This window comes from Stylophora pistillata, chromosome 7, assembly GCF_964205215.1.
Source record: "Stylophora pistillata chromosome 7, jaStyPist1.2, whole genome shotgun sequence".
Lineage (NCBI taxonomy): Eukaryota > Metazoa > Cnidaria > Anthozoa > Scleractinia > Pocilloporidae > Stylophora > Stylophora pistillata.
The window spans coordinates 7,116,475-7,140,863 of record NC_142525.1 but is presented as its reverse complement, the minus strand read 5'-3'; the positions used below and the strand labels follow the sequence as shown (position 1 = coordinate 7,140,863).

At 36.9% G+C, this 24,389-nt stretch overlaps 1 protein-coding gene across 5 annotated transcripts; it reads left to right on the top strand.

Annotated features, from left to right (window-relative positions):
* The first annotated feature begins 55 nt into the window (after window positions 1-55).
* Window positions 56-21,788, top strand: LOC148726420 (uncharacterized). Of its 5 annotated transcripts, none has more exons than XM_088727322.1 (10): window positions 78-194; window positions 5,305-5,376; window positions 5,942-6,019; window positions 7,149-7,830; window positions 8,168-8,461; window positions 9,435-9,728; window positions 10,655-10,948; window positions 11,847-12,140; window positions 15,257-15,550; window positions 18,290-21,788. In XM_088727322.1, exons 4-10 carry the CDS (start codon window positions 7,173-7,175, stop codon window positions 21,373-21,375), a joined length of 5,214 nt encoding a protein of 1,737 aa, XP_088583448.1. In that variant the 5' UTR covers window positions 78-194; window positions 5,305-5,376; window positions 5,942-6,019; window positions 7,149-7,172; the 3' UTR covers window positions 21,376-21,788. The 5 variants fall into 5 exon arrangements, with proteins under 5 accessions (XP_088583445.1, XP_088583446.1, XP_088583449.1 ...); XM_088727321.1 differs by having other exon boundaries at window positions 5,942-6,023; window positions 7,152-7,830; XM_088727319.1 differs by lacking the exon at window positions 5,305-5,376 and having other exon boundaries at window positions 56-194.
* Window positions 21,789-24,389: the final 2,601 nt, after the last annotated feature.

The following is a 24,389-nucleotide window of genomic DNA, read 5'->3' as shown; positions in this document are numbered from 1 at the left end:
ACAACGCCTTTTGATTGGAAGAAATAAAACCAAATTCTATTGGTTATTAGTTGTGAGGACATAAATGCAACGGAGGACACAAGTGCAACGCTACTCACGTTGACTCCAGTATGGCCGAGGTGCGGGCAGGGTGCGGTTGATCTCTACCTAGAAAGACTCGTTTGACGTTTTCTAGGCGGACGATTCTCGCCAAGGTACGGTCTTTCATTTACCAAATGCATACTTTTCAACTTTTTATTACTAGGGAGGGAATTCTCTTAACCTCGTGGCTACTTGGTGCTTCGAACTTCTTGTTTGTTGCAGAGTTCGCATAGCCATACTTGTTAACTTTATATTTAATAGTTTTTTACGTCGATTCACTTATTCGTTATTATTTAAACGAATTTGAATGCATTTCGTTCTGCTACTAGCCTTGAAACATTTGTTGTAAAAGACAGATTTATAGATGTCGTGACTTTGTGCTTCGGTTAGCACCTTTTACTAGACATGCAGAGACATGTTCGCATTTTGCGTATTAGTTGTACTTGATATTTCTGAGCAGTTTTTAAGCCGATTAACCTATTATTTATTGTGTTTGATGTTAATTGATCCATCATCTGTAAATTTTTTTCTGTTGAATCTAGTTGGATTCGATCGGAAAATTCTAGAGATGCTTGTAATAATTATCTTCTCTGCCTTTTGTGATTCGTAAAGAGAAAACATGCTGTGGTTGGAATCTTGAAAACTAGCTCATTTTGAAGGGAATCTGCCTACTCTAATCGAACAACTGCAGACGCCTAATGTGATGAAAAATTCAAGCTTTTTTTTCGAATTCATGCAGACAAAAGATTCAAAAATTAATAAGGTCCCGCTCGATTAAAACCGTGAGAACGTGGTTGCAGTGACCTCTTCCCTTGCAAAATAAGACTGGAATATTCTGGTTATTTCTAGAAATTTTTTAGAACTACGACAGAAAATATTTCCAGAAAGTTCTAGAATTTACCTGTTTTCTTTTCTGGAAAACTCTAGAATACTCTAGAATGTTAATGAAACATGCTAATTAGGGTAAAATTGGCCAGAATTTGCCAGCTTATTCCACAAATCACAAGACTAGGTCATAAAATCAGCTTTTTCCAGCCTTTTCCAGCTTATTACAAAATGCATATTTCTAAACTTATCTAGGAAATTCTTGCATGCTCCTTAAAGGAAGTAGTGATTAAAGTAATGTATCAATTTCTAGCTTTTTCTAGCATATTCCAGATTTTCAAGATTTTTCAGCATTTATTCTTTATAGCTGCAAGGAATCTTTTCCTGAACACAATACCTGTATTTAAATCACTTGAAAAGTGTTTTAAAAGAAAGATGAATTTCAAAGATACTAAAGTAATCCAACACTTAGCTGTTTTCAAAACCGTAATAACGTCGTTATGAGTTTGTGATAATCGTTTAGAAGAAATAATCTCAGTCAAGCATTTGTTAACCATTACGAGCTTAAAATCGAGGAAAAGCTTTCCACAAGCGATCAGGTGATGGAGACTTTAAACTAAAATGAAACTGACTAAGCTGACAATTTCTCTCAGTTTTGCTAAATGTAAATTAGTTGTTCACTATTTCTGGCTTATTCCAGTTTTCTGCAAGAAATGCAGACTGGAAAAAGTTGTCAATTTCTAGCAGCAGCGAATACGTACATTGAATTCCAGCTATTTCCAGGTTTTGAAAGAACTTAGAACTTGGAAACACTGGAAAAATATTTTTTAGAAAAAAGCTAGAATAGGATTCTGGAATAAAGCTGTCATATTCTAGAGACTTCTAGAAAGCTCCAGAAATTAACAGAAAGCTTGAAATTGGTTTTGCAAGGGATGGGCCTCTAAAATGGAAGTGTTTTTTTTTTAAGTAGTTGTTTAAAATCAATTTTTATAATTTACTCCTGGCCTGTTGTGAATTATTTGATAACAGTCCATGGTTTTAAGCCTTGTAGAAACTGCTGATGCATGTACTTTACTCCAGAAATACCTTAAACTGCCACTTTTTAGCCAGGCTTGAGTCTCACACATTCAGTCTGAGATGTGTACAAACAAATTTAATAATTGGTGTGCAAACTGAAACAATTGTTTCAGATATAGCAAACTGCTGCTATTAGGTAACTGATCAAGTCACCTTAAAGTCATCTTGCCCAAAATCATGTCACCCGAAACCTGAGTCACGTTGCCCAAAATTTTAGTCGTCTTGCCTGAGTAAAGGGTCAAGCCACCAAAAGAAACAAATGCTTCAAAGATCAGGCCCCGGCTGTTCGAAGGATGGATAACGCTATACACTGGATAAATCTCTATCCGGTGGATAGCGCAGTACATTTTGGTAACACTTCTCCGCTGGATAGCGATTTATCCGTTGGATAGCATTATGCGCCCTTTGAACAACCAGAGCCAGTCTGATAGCCTGTAAATACACAATAAAGTTGAGAAATCTTAATCACTTATTAGTGCTCTTTGTTTCTGACAACACCATAAAGATTGAAAAGTGTTGCTCTTTTCTAAGGGAAGCATTATTTGTTTCAAATGACAAAATGAAGTCTTGCCAGTTTTGTATGTACTTGTTTTGTACTCCAGGACATATCGTAAGCTTGTTGATCTTAATCTTGCTTTCTAACAATGCCATTGATCATGTGATGAGAATTGAAATGTGTTTGAGTAACAATTTTAAAAGCATTGTTAATTTCTAACAGGTGTTTTTCATTTCTAACAACAAAGTGAGCAACAACAACAACAACAACCCTTATTATTCTAATTTCGAATGACTATTTTAACAAAATTGGATGTGCCCACAGGTAGCTAGCTAATCTAGGGAGTCGTGTCTTAACTAAGAAAAAAAAGTTGATATACAAGTTTACAGAAATCAGGAAATTAATTAGAGAGAGTATAAGTATACAGGTTTCCAGAAATCAGGAAGTTAAATAAAAAGAGTAGGCATAGAAACAAGATACTACAAAAATAAAAAAAGTACAATTAAGGCTATACTTGTTATTCTAGAAATACATTAAAAACCCTAAGTAAATTTGACCTTTTGAATGATGTTTCGTATGTCGAGATAGGAGTCTTGCGAAGACAGAATATTGAAAAGTAATTAATTGTTCTCTTTAAGTCATATTTTGAGAGATTCCTTAATGTAAGAGGCATCTCGTTCCAAACTTTTGTTCCAATTCTAGAAAACAAGTTCAATTGAATAGTGAGCCTAGAGCTTTGTGTTAAGAAGTTGTGCAAAGCAGAAGATTGGGTGTTATTGGGGTGAATATTAGAAATGTCTTGAAACAGGTCTCGAATACTTCTAGGCGCATTTTTGTGTCTAATATCAAACATCAGGTTAGCTGTAAGTTCATAATAAGAAAATTGTAGCGGTAAAATAACAGCATCATAAAATAGAGGAATTGCATGCTGATTGTGGTCAGAAAAATAGATAAAATGTAGAGCTTATTTTTGCATTGAATTAATGTTTCAAGTTGTTTCTAACAACATTATGAAACATAGTTTGTTTGACATGTACTTATTTCATACTCACAGACATAACGTAAGCTTGAGGAACTTTATCTTGGAATAAGGTGCCCATATTGTTAAGGTTAAACCAACATAATATATCAAGGGCCTGGGATCTGTGACAGCCCATTAGTTAGATCTTGTCATCCCGTGCATCATTACAAAGTGCAAGCCAGTGAGGCATGCGAGGTATATGTGAGCCATTGCAAAACTCATTTTTGATTGAAACTTTATACAAGGAAATACATGTAAACACCATTATTTTTTATCCCTGTACAAGTCAAACCTATTTATAAGTTAAGCCCACATTTTCAAGGTCAAAAATTGGACTTTTCATCATTTCTAGTTAAAGAAAAATTCAGACTGATAAAATTTTCCCAATGGTTGATCTTTTGTTTCTGAGATTGTATCGAAAATATGGTGAATTAAAAAAATTGCAGAGCAAAATGTAAGCGTGTACAAAGATTGACGATATAAGCATATACTAGTGCTTCAATTTACGCATATTTTGTAAACTGCTTTGAAGATGAAATCGTCATGCGTTTACAACCCTTATCTTGATGTTGAATTTGAAAGGAGATGTAGTAGACTGAAGGAACACCAAAGAGCTTCGAAGGCTCTCATTAATTATGCATTCATTTCAGAAAGGCTAAATATAGAGGTTTGTTTGCAACACTATGCATAATTAATATATGGGTTTATATGGAACTCTTACCCTCGGTTTTCCCAAATGTACTTCAGGAAATTGTTATGCTAATTTCTTGGATTGCTTGGTCAGGTCTTTGTATATGACCCGTGTATAAGTCAAGAGTTGATTTTTAGGGTGAATTTTCGGTCATTAAAGGTCGACTTATGCACAGATAAATACGTTATTATAGTTTGGTCTTGTTTTGCTTCTGGAAAATACCCTCAGACAAACAGTCATCATGTGACATCTGATTGCAACCACCGATATATATTGAAGATGCAAGAGTATGGATCAAACCAACAAATTTTGACTTTCTGTCCCTTAGACAGAGTTTCTCTCCCTACCACTTGATATGTCCTTGGCTGGTGTGTTTTTTGTAGAATCAAATCTTTTTACAATCTTTGTTGTGGGAATCAAGGTTCCTTGTTGCTCATCATTCTTTGAAGGCTTTTGTCTTCTGTAAATGGGCCTTACAGGATTTTGCTCCAAAGTTTACTTTGGCATGAAGAGAAGTTCATAAAATTTGACCGGAATGATGATTAAGCAAAATATGATAACATACTTTTTAACATACTCTTGTTAAATAGTAAGGATGTTATTTTAGCTACAAACAAATCCCTCAGGTTTTTTTTTAATCATTTATATGGAAATATTTTTGTGGTATTATTATGGATATGTTGTTGCATTGTTTTCAGCATTTGTAACAGGTTACATTCTTTTAATTAAAGTTGTTTTACTTTTTAATTGGTAACAGTCATTATTAATTGCTTACATCACTCATTGTCTGGCGTGGATAGGCAATGGGAAAAGATTGTGGCCAAGGCAATGAGCAACTTAGTGTGAGAGCACTAGCTGCAAACAATGTTGCAGAAGGGGAGACTGGAGGGTCAACAAATTCCTTACAACTTACTGACTTTGATATCGTTTTTGAAAAGCCAAAAATCTAAGCATCAAGATCATTAAATCCAGAGATGTTGTACATAAAACTTTGCATAATAATATGTAACTAGCTTCGAACAAGCAGGGTTATGCGTTCCAGGCCTGTCAGAAGACTGTGGCAGATTAATTTTTATTAATGAGAAAAGTTTGTCTTTATGCCTTGCATCACAGGCAGCCCAAGCTCACTACTAGAAAAGCGGACGTGACTCTTACCGTGTTGCGTAACGATTTATATTTATAAAGGTTTGTATGGGATGTTATCGCTTTGCCTTAAAAGAGAGAAAAAAATCTCTTGTTTTGAAATAAAATGGGCTTACGTTATTGCCTTGTTGTTTTCTTTGTTGATTCCGAACGTCTCAGGCCATTTTGAAGCGTTTTCGGCGAGTTAGCGCTATACTGGTGTTCAACTGCTAAAAGAAAGACAAGGCCGGAAACCTATTTTAGAAGCGTCCGTCGCCCAAAGCGAATAATTCCGCCAAAAAATTACCACCAGTCTCCAATAAAACAATAAATTAGAAAAGACATTTCCATTCGATATTGATTGGGCGATCAAAACAATGCGGTCTTGACAAAACCTCTCGAGGGGACCAGGGGAGCGAACGGGTTTGGTTTTGGACTGCAGGCCGCTGGCTACCCTCGCCGGGCTTATTTTTGTTCAAGGGACAATGTCAAAACCAGAAAGACTTTTCGCTGCATCTACTTTATCCATGTGTTCTTTCGAATATTTTTCCTGGGTGGTATGTTGGGGCTTTCCTGCAGTTACCCTACAATTGATTTACCTTCCACTTATATGTGTGATGTTCATCAGACCCCACAGAACAACAATCAAACCACACAAAGTTCACATTTTGAGGGAAAACATAAAATTGCTGCTTTTGCATCAAAGGTAAGAAAGCACTGAAATGCTCATGTAAATCTGTAGAACAAAACAAATGGAAGAAAAAGGAAAACCTGAAACTTTTTGTACATATACATAGGATAATTTATATTTAAATACTGCTGATCTATTAAATTATTATTTTCCTTTGAGCTTCACTGACTCACCTGCTGCAGATATTGGGTTATCAAGTCAAGTTTGTGGTCTGCCTTGTTTCCAAACCCAGTTAATCAGTATAGTGTTCTCGAACTTTTGTTAACTTAGAGAGAAAAGTCTTTTTTAGCAGATTTTTTTTTTGAAAAAATGCATAAAAATACAATTATTGAATTCAGTTTTTGCATGCTACCAAGAGTATCAATCTTTGTGTCTGTGTAACTCTGACCTTGGTTTTGATAATTCATAATATCCAGCTCAACCTCATCCAATTTCTTACCATATCCACAGTTAAAAGCATGAACCAATTGTAACTCAGTATTTGCATGGGAAATAACATTTTCCATCCCTACCTCAAAATGCCTTCAGTTGAGAGCATTAACCAATTGTTCAATACTTGCATGGCAGTAACAATTACTCACCAAACCTCATAAATAGTTACCCACAGTTGAAAGCATGAACCAATTGTTTAGTCTTAATTTGCAGGGGTAATAAAGTTTTCCATCCCTACCTTAACATATCTGTGAGGTTTTGTAAGGATTTATTTTGAGGCTCTTGTGTTTGGGTTTAATTGGTCTTACAACCCCTTTCTGGCCACATTTATCTAATACACCATTGGCAACTTCAGATGGAAAAATTTATTAAAACCACTGATTATAGAGAGCATTCTGGTTTCAGTGGCCAATTGTATCCATGTGGATCAGAGTTGGTTTTTAGGGGAATCACAACAGTAACATGATGAACATTTTAAGTATGAGAATATTATTACATCGTGGCTATCATAATCTAGTGACAAACTAAGACCATTAACAGGACTACTCCTGTGGCAAAGTCAATTACATGGATCTTATTTGGTAAATGACCAGCCTGCTTGCAAGGTCTTTCAACCAAACAAATCCAGTATGACTGTATGTGCATCTTTATGGTTGTAACTTGAATATCATGTTAATAAGTGTTTTTTTTTTTTTTTTCTCTTACATCAAAGTAATCCTAGCTTCTTACCAGTGAAATGGCAAATTCCTTCAGGGAGCTCCTGTTTCAGCCATCATATGATGTACTTGAAAGGGAGAGAAGCAAGGCACTCTGCAAAATAACACGTCAAGATGGAGCATTTGGCTGGGGGTGTTTGATTTATGAACCTAAGGTCCAAAACTCTGATTGGAGTGAATACTTTATCATAACAAGTTGCAGACTTATTCCAAAAGAGAACTTTGATGCTGAGAAATATCAAGTGGAGTTTACTAAACCAAATTCAAAATCAAAATGTTTTCAGTTGGGGAGTATCATCAAGAAAAGTCCATTCTATAACACTTCTGGATTGGTTGTGATTTTTGTTGATTCAGAGTGTTCAGAGCTAAACCATGACCGATGTAGACGCAAGCATTGCAGTATCTTAAAGGATCTTGAACCTAAGATAGGTTTAAAGGAAAGCAAACCTCTGTTCTGTTATATTGAAAGTAATCGATACAAATACACTGATGGGAAACTTGTTCCTGAAAATGATGATAGTCACCTACCCAGCCCTGCAGAGTGTTGCTCGACTGTTTTACTGGAAGAGGGTGAGAGGAACACTAAAACAGTTGGAATTCTAAACTTTGAGATTAATGAGCAGCAGCTTATATGTGATCCAGTTTGGTTCAAGAAATCAAGAGTAGAAGACATCTTAGGTGAGTTGAATTGTAGTGTACATGGATCAGGGAACTGTGCAGAATTAAGAAAAGAAGAATCATCTTTTGGCTAAACAAATTAGAGGTGAATGAGATAAGAGCAAAGTAATGCAAAGGGTTCAATGAGCATAGAAAATGCACTTGATGTAACTCTTTTGTTCAGTCATAATGTCATAATTCTAATGGATAGTTTTGCATGATATCATTTGCGAAAGAGATCATTATACAAGATGAACACTCAATGTTTTAGAGATATGGTTAATTACCTCAAAGATCTATTGTTAGTAACAGTTGCATCTGTCAGGAATTAAAAATCCTAATTCAATAATTTTCAAAGGTTTACCTGACAAACCAACCATCCAAAAAGAGGAAGGTGAGGTGGATGTAGAGTTTACTCTAACTTGGTCAGCATCAAATACAAACTGCACCGATGTCAGCCCTGAATACTGTCTGGAATGGAGGAAGAAACCGTTGACAGGAGCCAGCAAACTTTGTCAACAAGGAAACACTGATGAAACTCGCTTCAAAATTACCAATCTTGAGTATAACTCAGAGTATGAAGTGAAACTCTTTGCCTTCAACAGACATGGAGAAAGTGAGCCAGAGGTCTCAACATTTAAGACAAAGACTGGTGTGTACCTAATTAATTTCATTGGATTTAACATTTGCCACTTCATTTCAGAACTCTTTGTTTATTGTAGCACATGGATGCTTTCTAATGGAAACCATGTAATTATCTGTCTGAAAAAAATGCCAACATGATTATTGCACACTGAGAGAACAGAGTTTTGTGGGTTTTTTGTTTTTAAATGAGCGTTTGGAGAATCGAAGCAACATAAAATGGTAAACAGTTTGAATGAATGGTAGTGGGCATGCATGTAAACAGTCAGCGTAATGAAATGATCTGACATGTGATTTTGAGAGCCTCTGCATTTAAACTTTTTAACCCTTAACTATCATCAAATTTCTCCTCAAATTATCATCGCTGAATCACACAAGAGTAAGGGAAATGATCACAGGCTATAGGAGCCCTGACCTTGTTAAACAAACTCTCCTAATGTCAGCACTGTAGGAAATGTAAAGAGTACATTATGGAGAATATGTATACAGAGAATGTCAGGGTGCGAAGGGGTAATATCATTTGTCAAAAAAAAAAATGACGATTTCCATACATGTGTTTTTTTCTACTTTTCAATGACATTTGATTACAATTACCTCTTATGTTGATTGGTAGATTAAACCTAGATTTTTAGCTTTTAGTACAAGTTTGAATACAACTGGGCCATGGAAACAATATGAAAATCATTGACAGTGTAAATCCCCTTCTATCAATACTATTTGTGAAACCTTAACAGATTTACAATTACTCATGTTTTAGAGTAGGAATAACATGATTGAACTATTTGGCATTCATCAGAAAAAATTTGAAAGACATACATTTGAATAGGTTGACCTGGCAAACCAACCACTGTTTTGTGAATACCTTCTGCATTTTTATTACTTGTTGAAATGATTAATTTACATGTTTATGTATTTTAATTAGTTACCACGAGTGTTTCGCTTTCATCAGAGGCAACATTTAAAAGAAACATTATTTTGCCCAGGTTTACCTGAGAAACCAACAATCACAAATACAGAGAGTGAAGTTGACAATGATTTCACTGTGACCTGGTCAGAAGTAGAGGCTAACAGCAGTAATGGCAGCATTAAATACCGTCTGGAATGGAGGAAACAATCCATGACAGGATCCACAGAACTGGTTCAACAGGGAAACATTGTGGAAACTCAGTACAAGATAATTGGTCTTGAGTATGGCGCAGAGTACGAAATGAAGCTGTTTGCTGTCAATAGACAAGGAGAGAGTGAGCCAGATGTCAGAACATTTAAGACAAAGAGTGGTATGTACTGTACATGTACATTTATTTAAACTTGTCACTTAATGTTTGGTGGAATTGTTGAAATGAAATAAATTAATAGTGTTGGGTCTTAAATCCAGTAATAGCACAGCTTTTACTTAAAGACAAAGAACTGAGAAACCTTGTGACAACAGGCTTAATACTCATGCTGTGGCTCTCGTATAAGAAAAGAGAATGATTTGCCCAACATTTTTACATTTTTTCACTATGGTCGCCTTTAATTTGGTTGTAAATGACACTGATATTAGACTTGTGATTAATGTTTGATGCTGGAAAGAGTAGCTTATCAATGTTTTATTGATGTTTCTTGTTGCATCAATTAGTTGAATTTTTTTGTTGGTATTGATTACCAGCCAATGATTTTGAAAATGTATGCCTCTGAAAGCAAACACCTCAATGATCATGGCATAGAATTAAAACTCTTTTGTCTGAGTATTTTGATTCACAGATTACACCCATTTTGCTTTATTATACTCCTACATTTCAGTACCAATCATTATACTTGTTGTCTTACTTTGAAATACGGTAACATGTTGAGTTTGGATATAATTAAAAACTGCCGAGGCCCTTATTGTGAACTTTATGTTATTATTTAATATTCCGACATATGTTTGCTGAGTACATAATTTTTTTCTAACTTTGCACCCTTTTCAGTAAATTTCCTAGGGGGGGGGGTAGAATTACTTCTCGATTTTTTCAATACCACCCCCCCTCTCCCCTATACAAAAGAAAATCAGCGGGTGGCAAAGTGTCAGAGGTTATTCAAAAATAATAAAACCCACTGATTTATTTAAGGGGGTGCTATGTTGTTAGGGAATTCAAATTCATTACACACACCAATGAATCTAGTCAGTACATATTTCACTTTCATCAGAGACAAAATTGAAAAGAATCATTATTTCAAACAGGTTTACCTGAGAAACCAATCATCACAAATGCAGAAAGTGAAGTTTACAAAGATTTTAGTGTGACCTGGTCAGAAGTAGAGGCTAACGACATTAATTGCAGCATAAAATACCATCTGGTATGGACAAAACTACCCATAACAGAATGCACAAAATCAGTTGCACAGGGCAACATTATGGAAACTCAGTACAAGATGATTGGTCTTGAGTATGGCACAGAGTATGAAGTGAAACTGTTTGCTGTCAACCAACAAGGAAACAGTGAGCCAGATGTCAGAACGTTTAAAACAAAGAGTGGTATGTACCTTTATTTAAGACTTCTCACTTAACGTTTGACAGAATTGTTGAAATGAAATATCAAATAAATAGTGTTGGGTCTAAAATCCAGTGACAGCACAGCTTTTAATTAAAGACAAAGAAATGAGAAACTTTGTGACAACAGACTTAGTATTCATACTGCAGCTCTCGTATAAAAAACAAAGAATGATTTGCCCAACATTTTTTCACCATTGTCACCTATACTTGGTTGTAAATTGCTCTGATTAGACTTGTATCTAATTTTTAATGCTGGAAAGAGTAGTTTATCAATCTTTTATTGATGTTTCTTGTTGCATCAATTAATTGAATCTTTTTGTTGGTATTGATTACATTATCATGCAGCCAACGATTTTGAAAATGTATGCCTCTGAAAGCAAACACCTCAATGATCATGCATGGCATAGAATTAAAAATCTTTTGTCTGAGTATTTTTATTCAGAGATTACACCCAAATTATTTGCTTTACTATACTTGTACATTTCGGTACCAATCACTATACTTGTTGTCTTACTTTGAAGTAACATGTTGAGGTTAGATATAACCTTGTGAACTTTGTCATGATTTAATATTTTGGGATAGATGTTTATTGAGTAAATTTTTTCCCACTTTGTACCTTTTCAGTGAATTTGCAAGGGGGGTAAGAATTACTTCTCCGTTTTTGCTGCCCCACCCCCCTCTCTCCTCTACTTAAAAGAAAATCAGGAAGTTGCCCAATCTCAGAGAAGTAATTGAAAAAACCAAAAAACCCACTTGTTTATTTAAGGGTGGGTGTGTTGCTAGGGAATTTAAATTCACTACACACAGCGATGAATGTAGTTACAGTAAGTTTTTGACTTTCATCAGAGACAAAACTCAAAAGAATTGTTATTTTGAACAGGTATACCTGAGAAACCCACCATCACAAATGTAGAAAGTGAAGTTGACAAAGATTTCACTGTGACCTGGTCAGAAGTAGAGGCTAATAGCAGTAATTGCAGCATTAAATACCGTCTGGAATGGACGAAACAACCCATGACACAATCCACAGAACTGGTTCAAAGGCGAAACATTGTGAAAACTCACTATGAGATAACTGGTCTCGAGTATGACGCAGAGTACGAAGTGAAGCTGTTTGCTGTCAACAAACAAGGAGACAGTGAGCCAGACGTCAGAACATTTAAGACAAAGAGTGGTATGTACTGTACCCTAACTTTGAGTAGAATAGTGGCAAATGTAATAAACAAATAAATGAATAAATAGTTGGGTCCTAAATCCAGGAGTAACGCTGCTTTTCGTAAAACAAAGAATTTGGAAACTTTGTGACAATAGGTTTAATACTCATACCGCAGCACTTGTAAAAGAAAAGACAATGATTTCCCAAACTTTTTCGAACACGCTGAGGCCCATATTGTGAACTTGAAGTCATGATTTAATATTCTGGCATATAATGTTTACTGTAAACATGCATTTTTTCAACTATGTACCACGTCACTGTAGACCAAATCTATATCAAACGTTTTCTGAACTTACAGGCTACCTGCAAGTCACATTAGTTGATCTCCCCTAAAAATTCTACAACCCTATTGTTAGTTCCACATGCATAGTTCCCCTTTGCCAACTATGCCTATGATATCCATTTTTAGCACTCCTTCAACATTCCTTTAGGTAATGTCTCCTGACCAGTTCGTTCCAACCTGGGAATCCATACAAATTACTTCTCTATTTTTTTCTACTCCACCTCCACTCTCCTCCTACTTGAAAAAAAGCAGCAGGTTGCAAGGTTTCAGAGAAGTAATTAAAAAATACTAAAACATCCTCTGGTCTATTCAAGGGGGTGGGGGAGGGGGAGGGAGAGGGAGGCCTCTGTCACTAAGGAATTCGAATTCATTATGCACGTTGCTGAATGTAGCAATGCTCCGCCTTGAAACGGTTTTTAACCAGATTTTTCACCTCGACTGTACTCCAAAACTAGATGAGAACCGAACCAATTGTCACAGCACCTGTTTCAACATCTGTCGTTTGATGATGTAAATATTTCTCTTAGAGCCTGGGACTATTCAGGCAAATAGGTTAACTTAACCAGGGCAATAGAAAGACTAATATGTTGACAATTTTGTTGCCAATTGCAGATTTTGACTTTTGTATGAAGTTAGGTAAACTTCAAAACTTAAAAAATGGTTTTAAAGTATTCAGATTCAGAAATCTTCTCTTAACTCCACCGCAGCGGCCTTTTTGAGCTCCAAAGTAGCGGCTAAGTCGGAATGCTGTTCTAATTACATATTGGTGTTTTGGGGTTAAGGGCATCCATTGCCTAAAGGTCCCGGATTGGTCATTAATCAGAAAAAGAAATCTGCTTAAGCATAAATGGGGATCAATTTGTTATCTTATAGACACGATAGACATTTTACAAGCTCTCAGCTCCGTGCTAGCTAATCTCCTTGGACTGAAACTGATAGAAAGTATTTCAACTGGATTTCCTGGTGTTCACATTTTAATAAGATATTTTCCTTTACCTATTCTTTGGCCATTTTTAACTCCAGGAGTAACACTGCTTTTCAGATGGCAAAGAATTGAGGACATTTGTGGCGTCAGGTTTAATACTCGTGTTGCAGCTCTCCCAAGAAGAGTGATAAAAATAATTTGAGTTTGTGCATTCTGATTCACAAACTGCATCCAAATTTGCATCATTTTATACTCTCAAATTTCAATACCAATCATTATTATTATAGTTCTTTTCTTACTTTGAAATTACAAGTTGAGTTTGGATGAAACTAGAAACTGCCAAAAATCACATTGTGAGCCTTAAATTATCATTTGGTTTTCTAGCATATTTACTGCAACATTTTTCTAACTTTGTATCATACTGTACAATCATAGGTTGCAAGTGAATTCATACCAAATGTGTCTTGAACTTCTGTATTACCTCCAAGTCACATATAAAGTTGATCTTCCCTAAAGTTCCGCACCCCAATAGTTAGTGTCCCATTCACACTTCATATTTCCTCCATGGCAACCCATTCAAGGATCTCCATACACATCACATCAGAGGTAGTTTCCCCTGTATAGTTACTCCTTAGTGACCTTGAATACTATGATATCCATACTCATCGCACTATAAATAGTGTCACTTTAACATATCCTTTACTCTGCCTAAAATTTTAAGTAGAATAGTTGGAAATGAAATTAATATTGTTGGGTCCTGAATCCAGGTGTAACACTGCTTTTTGTGAAACAAAGAATTGAGAAACTTTGTGACAACAGGATTAATACTCATACTTCAGCTCTCCTATAAGATAAGAGAATGATTTGCCCAGCATCTCTTTAACTATCACTACTTTTGATTTGGTTGTGAATCACACTCGTTAGACTTGTGATTGATTTTTTTTATGCTTGGACAAGTAGTTCATGAACCTTGTTTTAATGTATCTCATTATGTCGATTTGTTTAAAATTTTTTTTTTAATTTGGTGTTGATTGCCAGCCAACCATTTGGAAATGTATGCCTCTGAAGGGAATGATCATGGTACAGAATTGAAAATCTTTTGTCTGTGGATTTTGATTTGCAAACTGCGCCAAATGTGCTTTATTCTACTCTTACAATTCGGTTCCAATTATTATACTTGCTGTCTTACTTTGAAATAACAAGTTGAGTTTGGATTTAACTTAAAACTGCTGAGGCCCATATTGTGAATTTTAAATCATGATTTAATATTTTGGCATGTATGTTTACTTAAAACATTTATTCCAACTTTGTACATTTTCAGTGAATTTGCAAGGGGGGTAAAACAAAGTTCTCAATTTTTTAAACCCCACCCCCTCTCTCTCCCCTACTTAAAAGAAAAATCAGCAGGTGGCAGAGTGTCACCAAAGTAATTAAAAAAGCTAAAAAATCTGCTAGTGAAGTTAAGGAGGGAGGGCTGTGTTGCTAGGGAATTCAAACTCATTACACAGGTCAAAGAATCTACCAATATAGTCAGTATTTCACTTTTATCAGAGACAAAATTTAAAAGAATCATTGTTTTGAATAGTTTTGCACTCTTTTCAGGGAATTTACTGGGGGAAGGGGTTAAATTACTTCTCGATTTTTTCAACCCCTCCACCCCTTTCCCCACTGATAGGAAAATCAGCAGGTGGCAAGGTGTGTGACAAGTATTAAAAAAAAAATCCACTAGTTTATGTAAGGGGGGGGGGGGCTATGTTGCTAATGTTGCTGAAATTCAAATTCATTACGCACGTCAATGAATCAAGTCATAGTAAGTATTTCACTTTCAGTAGAGACAAAATTTAAAAGAATCATTATTTTGAACAGGTCTACCTGAGAAACCAATCATCACAAATGCAGAAGGTGAAGTTGACTTAGATTTCACTGTGACCTGGTCAGAAGTAGAGGCCAACGGCAGTAATTGCAGCATTAAATACCGTCTGGAATGGACGAAACAACCCATGACAGAATCCACAGAACTGGTTCAAAGGGGAAACATTGTGAAAACTCACTACGAGATAACTGGTCTCGAGTATGACGCAGAGTACGAAGTGAAGCTGTTTGCTGTCAACAAACAAGGAGACAGTGTGCCAGACGTCAGAACATTTAAGACAAAGAGTGGTATGTACTGCACCTTAACTTTGGGTAGAATAGTTGCAAAATTAATGAAATGAATAAATAAATAAATAGTTGGGTCCTAAATCCAGGAGTAACGCTGCTTTTCGTAAAACAAAGAACTGAGAAACTTTTTGACAATAGGTTTAATACTCATACCGCAGCACTTGTAAAAGAAAAGACAATGATTTCCCAAACTTTTTCGAACACGCTGAGGCCCAAATTGTGAACTTGAAGTCATGATTTAATATTCTGGCATATATGTTTACTGTAAACATTTTTTCAACTATGTACCACCTCATTGTAGGCCAAATCTATACCAAACGTGTTCTGAACTTACAGGCTACCTGCAAGTCACATTAGTTGATCTCCCCTAAAAATTCTACAACCCTATCGTTAGCTCCATATGCATAGTTCCTTCTTTCCCAACTATGCCTATAATATCCATTTTTAGCACTCCTTCAACATTCCTTTAGGTAATGTCTCCTGGCCAGTTCTTCCCGACCTGGAAATCCATACAAATTACTTCTCGCTTTTTTCTACTCCACCTCCACTCTCCTTCTTGAAAAAAAGCAGCATGCTGCAAGGTTTCAGAGAAGTAATTAAAAAAACTGAAACATCCTCTGGTTTATTCAAGGGGTGGGGGTGGGAGGGAGGGCTATGCCGCTAGGGAATTCGAATTCATTATGCACATGGATGAAAGTAGCAACGCTCCGCCTTGAAACGGTCTTTAACCAGATTTTTCACCACCACTGTCCTCCCAAACTAGATGAGAACGGAACCAATTGTCACAACATCTGTTTCAACATCTATCATTTGATGATGTAAATATTTCTCTAAGAGCTTAGGACTATTCAGGCAAACAGGTTAACTTAACAGGGGCAAAAGAAAGACTAATATACGTATGATGCACGATCATATCATACGTATATTAGTATGATCGTATATATGATCATACGTATATTAGTATGATCGTATATATGATCATACGTATATTAGTATGATCGTATATATGAACTTCATATAAACATTGTATCCAAAAACTAGTATGTCCACAATTTTATCGCAAATTGCAGATTTAGACTTTCCCATAAAATGAAGTAAACATTAGAAATTAAAAATATTTTTAAAGTATTCGGATTCGAAAGTCCTCTATTAACTCCACCTCGGCGGCCTTCTTTATCTCCAAAGTAGCGGCTAAGTCGGAACGTTGTTCTAATTGCAAATTGGTGTTTTTTAAAGGTTAAGCGCGTCCATTACCTAAAGGTCCCGGATTGGTCGCGAAATCTGCTTAAGTGTAAACCAGGTCTGAGATATCCTGCTCTTGAGGGATTCTCACTGACTTATATTTAAACTAACGGGAGTTCTTACTGGAGATTCAGAATTAGGAAAATCTCGTTTTTCCACATACACGGAAATATCTGTTTCTGAAATTAGCTACGAGGGGTCTTAAGTGTGATGGAATTTGAGAAATGTAGATTTTTCTATCTTTCATGGCTGTAAGTGACTTAACAGTACCGGTCAAGCGTTCTTAATGATACGTCACGCAACCCTTGTCACGCTATTCTGACAACACTCCACTCCCCTCTCAAGGATAATTTATTCATAAAATCCATTGTCGTTGTTACCAACCTTATCAAGCGAAAGGGGGAGGGTGAGATTTGTTACAATTATTACGAATTAAAGCCTACCATTAGTTTTCGTGCGATTTTGTTGATAACCTAAGTTATCAGGCAATAACTCCCGTCTGCGTCGATATTTGTCCTCTGATTGTTTCTGTCAGAAAGAAACAAAACTTCTGGGAAAAAAGCCTGCTCCAAAGTTTTCTCTTTTCATCTCTATTATTATTTTTTTTTCGCACACAAGAAAAACAAACTCGTTTTGTGGAGTCCAGTGATACTGGTATTAAAAAGCTGGTCGCATATACTCATCCGCCGTCAGATCAACTCTGACTTTTTAAAGAGCGGTTTTCGCGCAATATGAAAATTAAGAGTTACAAAGTAAATAAATCCTTTTCTGGTTTGCTGACTGATAATGTTCGGAGCTCGGAGACTGTCCTAATGATGTTACATTTTTCCTCGAAACTTCGCTTCTAGGCCTTGTAACATAGACTAAGGGCAAAGTTACCAAATGCCGATTGGCTGAGACAGAAGGCATTTTTAAATTAATTTTGGTAGTTGCCCCAGGCAAGTACCAAAATTTAGAAAACGTTAAGATAGGTTACCTTTGCCCAAAACTTTTGATATCATTGCTGGCAAGTGTTTTTCAACAGGGTTGCTTTCATTTCTTTGACGTTGTTGTACAAAAATAAAACTAAGTGAAAACTGAATCGCAGCAGTGGACATTGTCAGCTGATAGACAAGCCGCCCGAAAGGGTTTGTTTACCTAATATACCTGATTTTTAAGGGAGGAATAACGCTTTAACGAAACAACCTTTCTATCCTTTGGACAAGGATCGATTTGTCAACTGATAGACACAATAGTCACTTTTCAAGCACACAGCTCTGTGTTAATGTCCCTGTGCTGAACTCGATAGAAAGTATTTAAACTGCATTTACTCGTGTTCACATAATTAAAAAGGTATTTTCCTTCCCCTTTTGTTTAGCCGTAAGTCCCTACACAACATAAGTTCAACCCTGTGGAGTAAGAATTCAGTAAAGTACACAAACTGTTCTCCTCGCGTTCTTGTTATTTATTATATATTTTCCCTTTCTTATTCTTCGGCCATAACTGTTTACACTACAGCCTTAAAGACTTCCATTACAGACCAAACGGAGTTCCAACCCAAACTGCTAGCCTCTCACAACATTTCCAACGCAAAAACGGATGAAATATTCACTAATCTTCTCATACAACGTGGAAGAAAAGGCCTCACCAGGAATGACGAGACATATTCAAGAAGTGAAGACCTTGAGTATTTCAGAAAAGTCAGCGGTACTGCAGTTAAGCACTGCGATGAAATATTTCTTGGCACGAGCAATGATCAGGAGAATCCTAATTCTATTCTTGTCGTTGGAAAAGCAGGGATTGGAAAATCTCTGTTTTGCCAAAAGGTGATTCGCGATTGGGCCAACAAAAAATTATTCCGAGCAAGAGAAAACATTAAAATTCCAAATTTTAAATTTGCTTATTTGCTGACTTTCCGTCAATTGAATTTGCTTCAGGAAAAGGGTGTGACCTTACGCGAAATCTTAAACTTTTCTTCAATATTAGATGACGTTACATTTGAGTATATTGTAAGCCATCCCGAAGAAGTTTTGATTATCCTTGACGGCTATGATGAGTATTCTCAGCAAGATTACATCACTGGAAACTCGGGGAAAAAATATCAGAATGACGCTAGATCTGAAATGCCGGTGGCCGCATTATGTTCAAAACTCATCAAGGGAGAGATACTGAAAGGTTCTGTCGTTGTTGTAACCTCGCGGCCTGATGAATCGGATAAGCTGGGAGGAATCCGTTTTAAACGGTACGTAGAAATTGTGGGATTTTCTTCACAACAGGTTAAAGAATACATTGAAAAGTACTTCAAGAAAAACGAAACTATGAAGAGCGCTGTGCTTGAACATGTCATGAAGAATGAGAACCTAGTCAGTTTTGCTCATATTCCTATGCTCTGTTATCTGTTGTGCTTCGAGTTGGAGTATATTTTAAACGAAACAAGAAATCCTCGTGACCTTCCTGTCTCAACAACCGACATTTACACAAAACTTATTGATATTTTTGAACTTAAGCACTGCTCCGAGTCAGAATACAGACAGGAAGAAATTCCTGAACAATTCAACTTTCCTCCGGTCATCAAAACCACATTAGAGAAATTATCAAAACGTGCGGCAAAACTTCTGCTTGAAAATAAGCCAACTTTTGATGAAAGCGAAATAAAAGGCGGTTTTGAGTTGGAAGAAGTCAACAAACTGAAAGGTAGTGGTCTTCTTTACTGTGGTCAGCCTTACAGGACTGGTTCGATCAGAACCACGAAACACTTCAGCTTCACACATCTCACTGTCCAAGAATTCTTAGCCGCCCATTGGTTTGTAAAGGAAAATTGTATTCCAGTCGAGAAATGCTCTGAAATGGTTTTCCAATTCATGGCTGGCATTTTGTCAAGTGAGGGAAAAGAGGAACTGATGGAAAAGTTGTTGACCAGTAGTCGAGTTTCAGGGAGTGATACTGGATTTCTCAGAGCAAAGTGTCTGAGTGAGTATCAAGACAAAGAATTCGCTAAAACGTTTATCAGGAATCATCCGCAAGCGTTCAGTAGTTCAGACGGCGTCATGTATTTTGAAGGTTTATCAGATATAGACTGCATTGCACTATCATTTGTGTTGGACATTATCAGTGAACTAAATAAAGAGGAAACCAGAGAGGCACAACACAAATGTTCTGATAAGTTCGTCCCAGTTGAGAAGTTGCAGCTTTTAGGTTCCCACCTAACAATGTCTGGAATACAACGAGTCTGTAATTCACTGATCAATGAACACTCTCTTGTGTCTCGATTGATGATTATAGGAGAACCATTGATGATAGGAGGATCAGTCAGTGATACCGGTGTTGCCAGTCTATGTGAAGCCTTACAGCATCCAAGCTGTAAGCTAACCACACTAAATCTGAGTGGTAATAAGATCACTGATACCAGTGTTGCCAGTCTATGTGAAGCTTTACAGCACCCAAGCTGTAAGCTAACCACACTAGATCTGTGGAGTAGTGAGATCACGGATACCGGTGTTGCCAGTCTATGTGAAGCTTTACAGCATCCAAGCTGTGAGCTAACCACACTAAATCTGAGTGGTAATAAGATCACTGATACCGGTGTTGCCAGTCTATGTGAAGCTTTACAGCATCCAAGCTGTAAGCTAACCACACTAGCACAGAGTTATGATGGGATCACTGATACCGGTGTTGCCAGTCTATGTGAAGCTTTACAGCATCCAAGCTGTAAGCTAACCACACTAAATCTGTGGGATAATGAGATCACTGATACCGGTGTTGCCAGTCTATGTGGAGCTTTACAGCATCCAAGCTGTAAGCTAACCACACTAAATCTGTTGGATAATGAGATCACTGATACCGGTGTTGCCAGTCTATGTGAAGCTTTACAGCATCCAAGCTGTAAGCTAACCACACTAAATCTGAGTGCTAGTAAGATCACTGATACCGGTGTTGCCAATCTATGTGAAGCTTTACAGCATCCAAGCTGTAAGCTAACCACACTAAATCTGTGGAGTTGTGAGATCACGGATACCGGTGTTGCCAGTCTATGTGAAGCTTTACAGCACCCAAGCTGTAAGCTAACCACACTAGATCTGTGGAGTAGTGAGATCACGGATACCGGTGTTGCCAGTCTCTGTGAAGCTTTACAGCATCCAAGCTGTAAGCTAACCACACTATATCTGGGAAGTAATAAGATCACTGACACGGGTGTTGCCAGTCTATGTGAAGCTTTACAGCATCCAAGCTGTAAGCTAACCACACTAGATCTGTGGGATAATGAGATCACTAATACTGGTGTTGCCAGTCTATGTGAAGCTTTACAGCATCCAAGCTGTAAGCTAACCACACTAAATCTGAGTGGTAGTGAGATCACCGATACCGGTGTTGCCAGTCTATGTGAAGCTTTACAGCATCCAAGCTGTAAGCTAACCACACTAAATCTGTTCAGAAATAAGATCACTGATACCGGTGTTGCCAGTCTATGTGAAGCTTTACAGCATCTAAGCTGTACGCTAACCAGACTAGATATTCGAAGTAATAATAGTATTAGTGAGTTAAAAATAAAATCTCTTGAAGCCATAGTGGAGAAATACAGACCAGGTTTTGAACTTTTAATTTAGAAATATAGCTATTTAAAGCACTTTCTGTAAAAGTGGGAAGCAGCGTCAAACTAATCTACATCATTAGCTTACAAGAGATCTCGCCAATTTATTTTAATGATCTTAATTTTAAGCTAAATCTTACAAAAGGAACAGTTACGAAATGGTTGGAAACAAAATATTTTGAATCATTACTGATCATAGTAGAACTTTATGGAAAAAGGCTGTCGTGAAAGCAGATTGAAGCCTGAAAACGTTAATAGTTTTTGTGGACTTGATAGTTTATTATTATAGGTACTCAGATTAACTTTTGTAGATCTTTTTTTCTTGGTTAACGAGAGTTACAAAGTACTTGAACTGTTTTAGCTCAATATGAGTAAAATAAAACGATTGTTGGAAATAGAATCGCATTGAATAAAGATTTTGTTGATAGATTGCTCGCTGGGAATATATTGTTTCCTATACCTTTGCTTTGTGGGTTTAATTGCCTGAACCCTTTTACTCTCAAGATCTGCTTGTAAATTCTCCCCTCTAGTTGATACACATTTCCTAGTTATTTAGTTACGAGAATTTGGTGTTAGATTTGTAGTACTAAGTGTTAAATTCTCATTACCTGTTTCCTAGTTAATATATGGATATCATAGGGAGAAGTTACATGTTAATCACTTCTGGCATTGTCAAGTAGGAGACTGGGAGTAAATTGAGAGGAGGCCACTGTGAGTCAAAAAGAGGCTCTGACGTGAGAGTATTAGACCTGAAAAAAGGCTTGTTTTCTTGCACTTACTCGATTTCGAAATCATTCTTGAGCCATTCTTGAGCCGAGCCAATTATTGCAGAGATAGGTTGCGGGATTAAATTTTTAATTGCGTGAACCAAGCCAATTCATCGCACAGGTTTATGCCTTCAGTAGTTTTTCGTTTTTGCATGCACCGTTATACGACGTAAAACCGATGGAGAGTGCAGATCGCGGTTAAGTTGTTGAAGTGAGCGCTAACAGGGAAGTTTTAATTATTTAATACAAAAATCGCTCTCTAGGCCATGATGACACAGACTTCAAATTCCACGTTGCCCTGTATATGCTACGTAATAGTTTGCAGATTACGTCAAAATGTGGAAAGGAAAAAAAGTTAGCACACGAGGCTCAGTCGAGTGTGTCACTAGCGGATGTGAGAACCGCGTTCCAAAGGCCTTTGCCCTTAGTTCCCACCTCAAGCTCCACCCCCAACTAAGGGAAAAGGCCCTGGGAACGAGGTTGACTGATGTGACTGTAAATAATGGCGTAAGAGCGGCCTAATGCAATTATTCTCACTTTGAATTCATTCCCGATTGATCCTGCCCATGTTTTCTTTTGTTGTCGGCACGTTCTTTTCCTTTCTTGTTTTTCCATGGGACATTAATCCCTTAGGTCAGTATTTTAGGAAAAGCCGTCAGTGATTAGGAAAAAAGAGAAATTCTTCAAAACTGAATGAAACAAGAAAGAGGGGCAAAATGTGAGGGCGAGCAATGACTGTTGTCAGTATTTATGTGAGAGGCTTAGGATAAGACAGAATACATATATCTTATTAACCAAGCGCGAGGGCCGTACTGAGAGAATATCGGCCTGAGGCCTTGACAGTACGGACCGAGCGCAGCTCGGTCCGTACAAAAAAGATCGAGGGCCGATATTCTTCCAGTACCGTCCAGAGCAAGCGTGGTTGATAAGAGATTTATTATACGACTGAAGTTCAAAGGGACACAAGTGCAGTATCATTCGGGACCATTCAGGACAGTGCCCGGCCTAATACTGAGAGAATATTGACCGGCAATAGAGCATTTTGATTGGTTGATTTTAGTTATTGGCCCTCTGACTGCTCGAGTCGTGTAATAAGTTTTTATTATTTTCTTTTCTGGCGGTGTGTGGTGGGAGAGGGGAGGGGGTATTTCTGTCAGGTAACGCTTGCCTGTTGAAGCATCTGTGCAACTGAAACACGGATCAACTTCAAACTACCTGTCCACCTCATTTACACGTGTCGGGAGGCTTTGAAGAACGAGGCATAACACAATAGACGCTATTCTTATTTAATGACATGTAAATGAGTGGTGGGTGATCTGCAGTTTAGCCCAAAATACAAAGAAAAGTAAAAGAACTGTTTGTTTCAGTGATGGGTTCTCTGCAGTCGTTTAGGAAGTTCACCATCCACTGGATTTTGCAGGAGTATTTCCGTTCATTTCCAAAGAGAATATGTTAAAATTAAATCGCATAAAGAAGATGAGCAACGTATCTAGCAAAATCAGCCTCTAGTTAAATCATGTGGTCATCTGTGTTATGGTGTAACTGCAATCACAAATTCATCAGAGGAGAGAGGAAAGAGAGATTATGAAAAAGCTTAAAGTGAAAGGCTTTAGACAGCGCTTCCTTTATTTTTCAATCTTAATTTTTCGTTCCCGCGCCCGAAATGTCATGTTTAGAAACTCTTAACACTGGCAATTTGCATAATTAAATCAGTTGATAAAACCAAATTTCTTTAAAATTGCCCCTCTTATTCATTGTCATAGTTGAATTGTCCACAAACAACTTGATCAGTGTATTTTATATCCATGTTATCCTCCAGGTCTGACATGTGTGCACGTGAATCTCTGCCATGCGTGAAAACCCTTAATATTTGCCTTTAATCACGTCACGTGACAGAGGATTGGGTAAAATGCATTTCTTTCATCAGAAATTGTTTTCAGTCTTTTTCTTGCTGATCATTTTTGAAATTTTGATAACTGTTAATTACAGTTACAGACTAATTTGACACGAGGATCTACTGTCACCAACATTGTCACCGCAGTGCACGCTAAAGCATTTTACTTTTTTTTGTTTTGTTTTGCTTTGTTTTTTTATCACAGCCAAGTTCTTGTAATGCACCGTGCTAGGAGTAGAATTAGATTCTAAGCTAAATTTCTCTGAGCATATAATCTCTATCTGCAAAAAATTAAGGCTAGCCAGAGAATTGGTGTTGTAATGAGATTATGTAATTTAATTCTTACGAAATCTAAGCTAATACTGTTCA

Bases quoted from the DNA above. Each gene is read 5' to 3' on its own strand.
- LOC148726420 (XM_088727319.1), top strand. From the start codon at position 7,173: ATGGCAAATTCCTTCAGGGAGCTCCTGTTTCAGCCATCATATGATGTA. The intron at 8,462-9,434 runs GTGTGTACCTAA...TATTTTGCCCAG, and splicing joins AACATTTAAGACAAAGACTG to GTTTACCTGAGAAACCAACA. The intron at 12,141-15,256 runs GTATGTACTGTA...TATTTTGAACAG, and splicing joins AACATTTAAGACAAAGAGTG to GTCTACCTGAGAAACCAATC.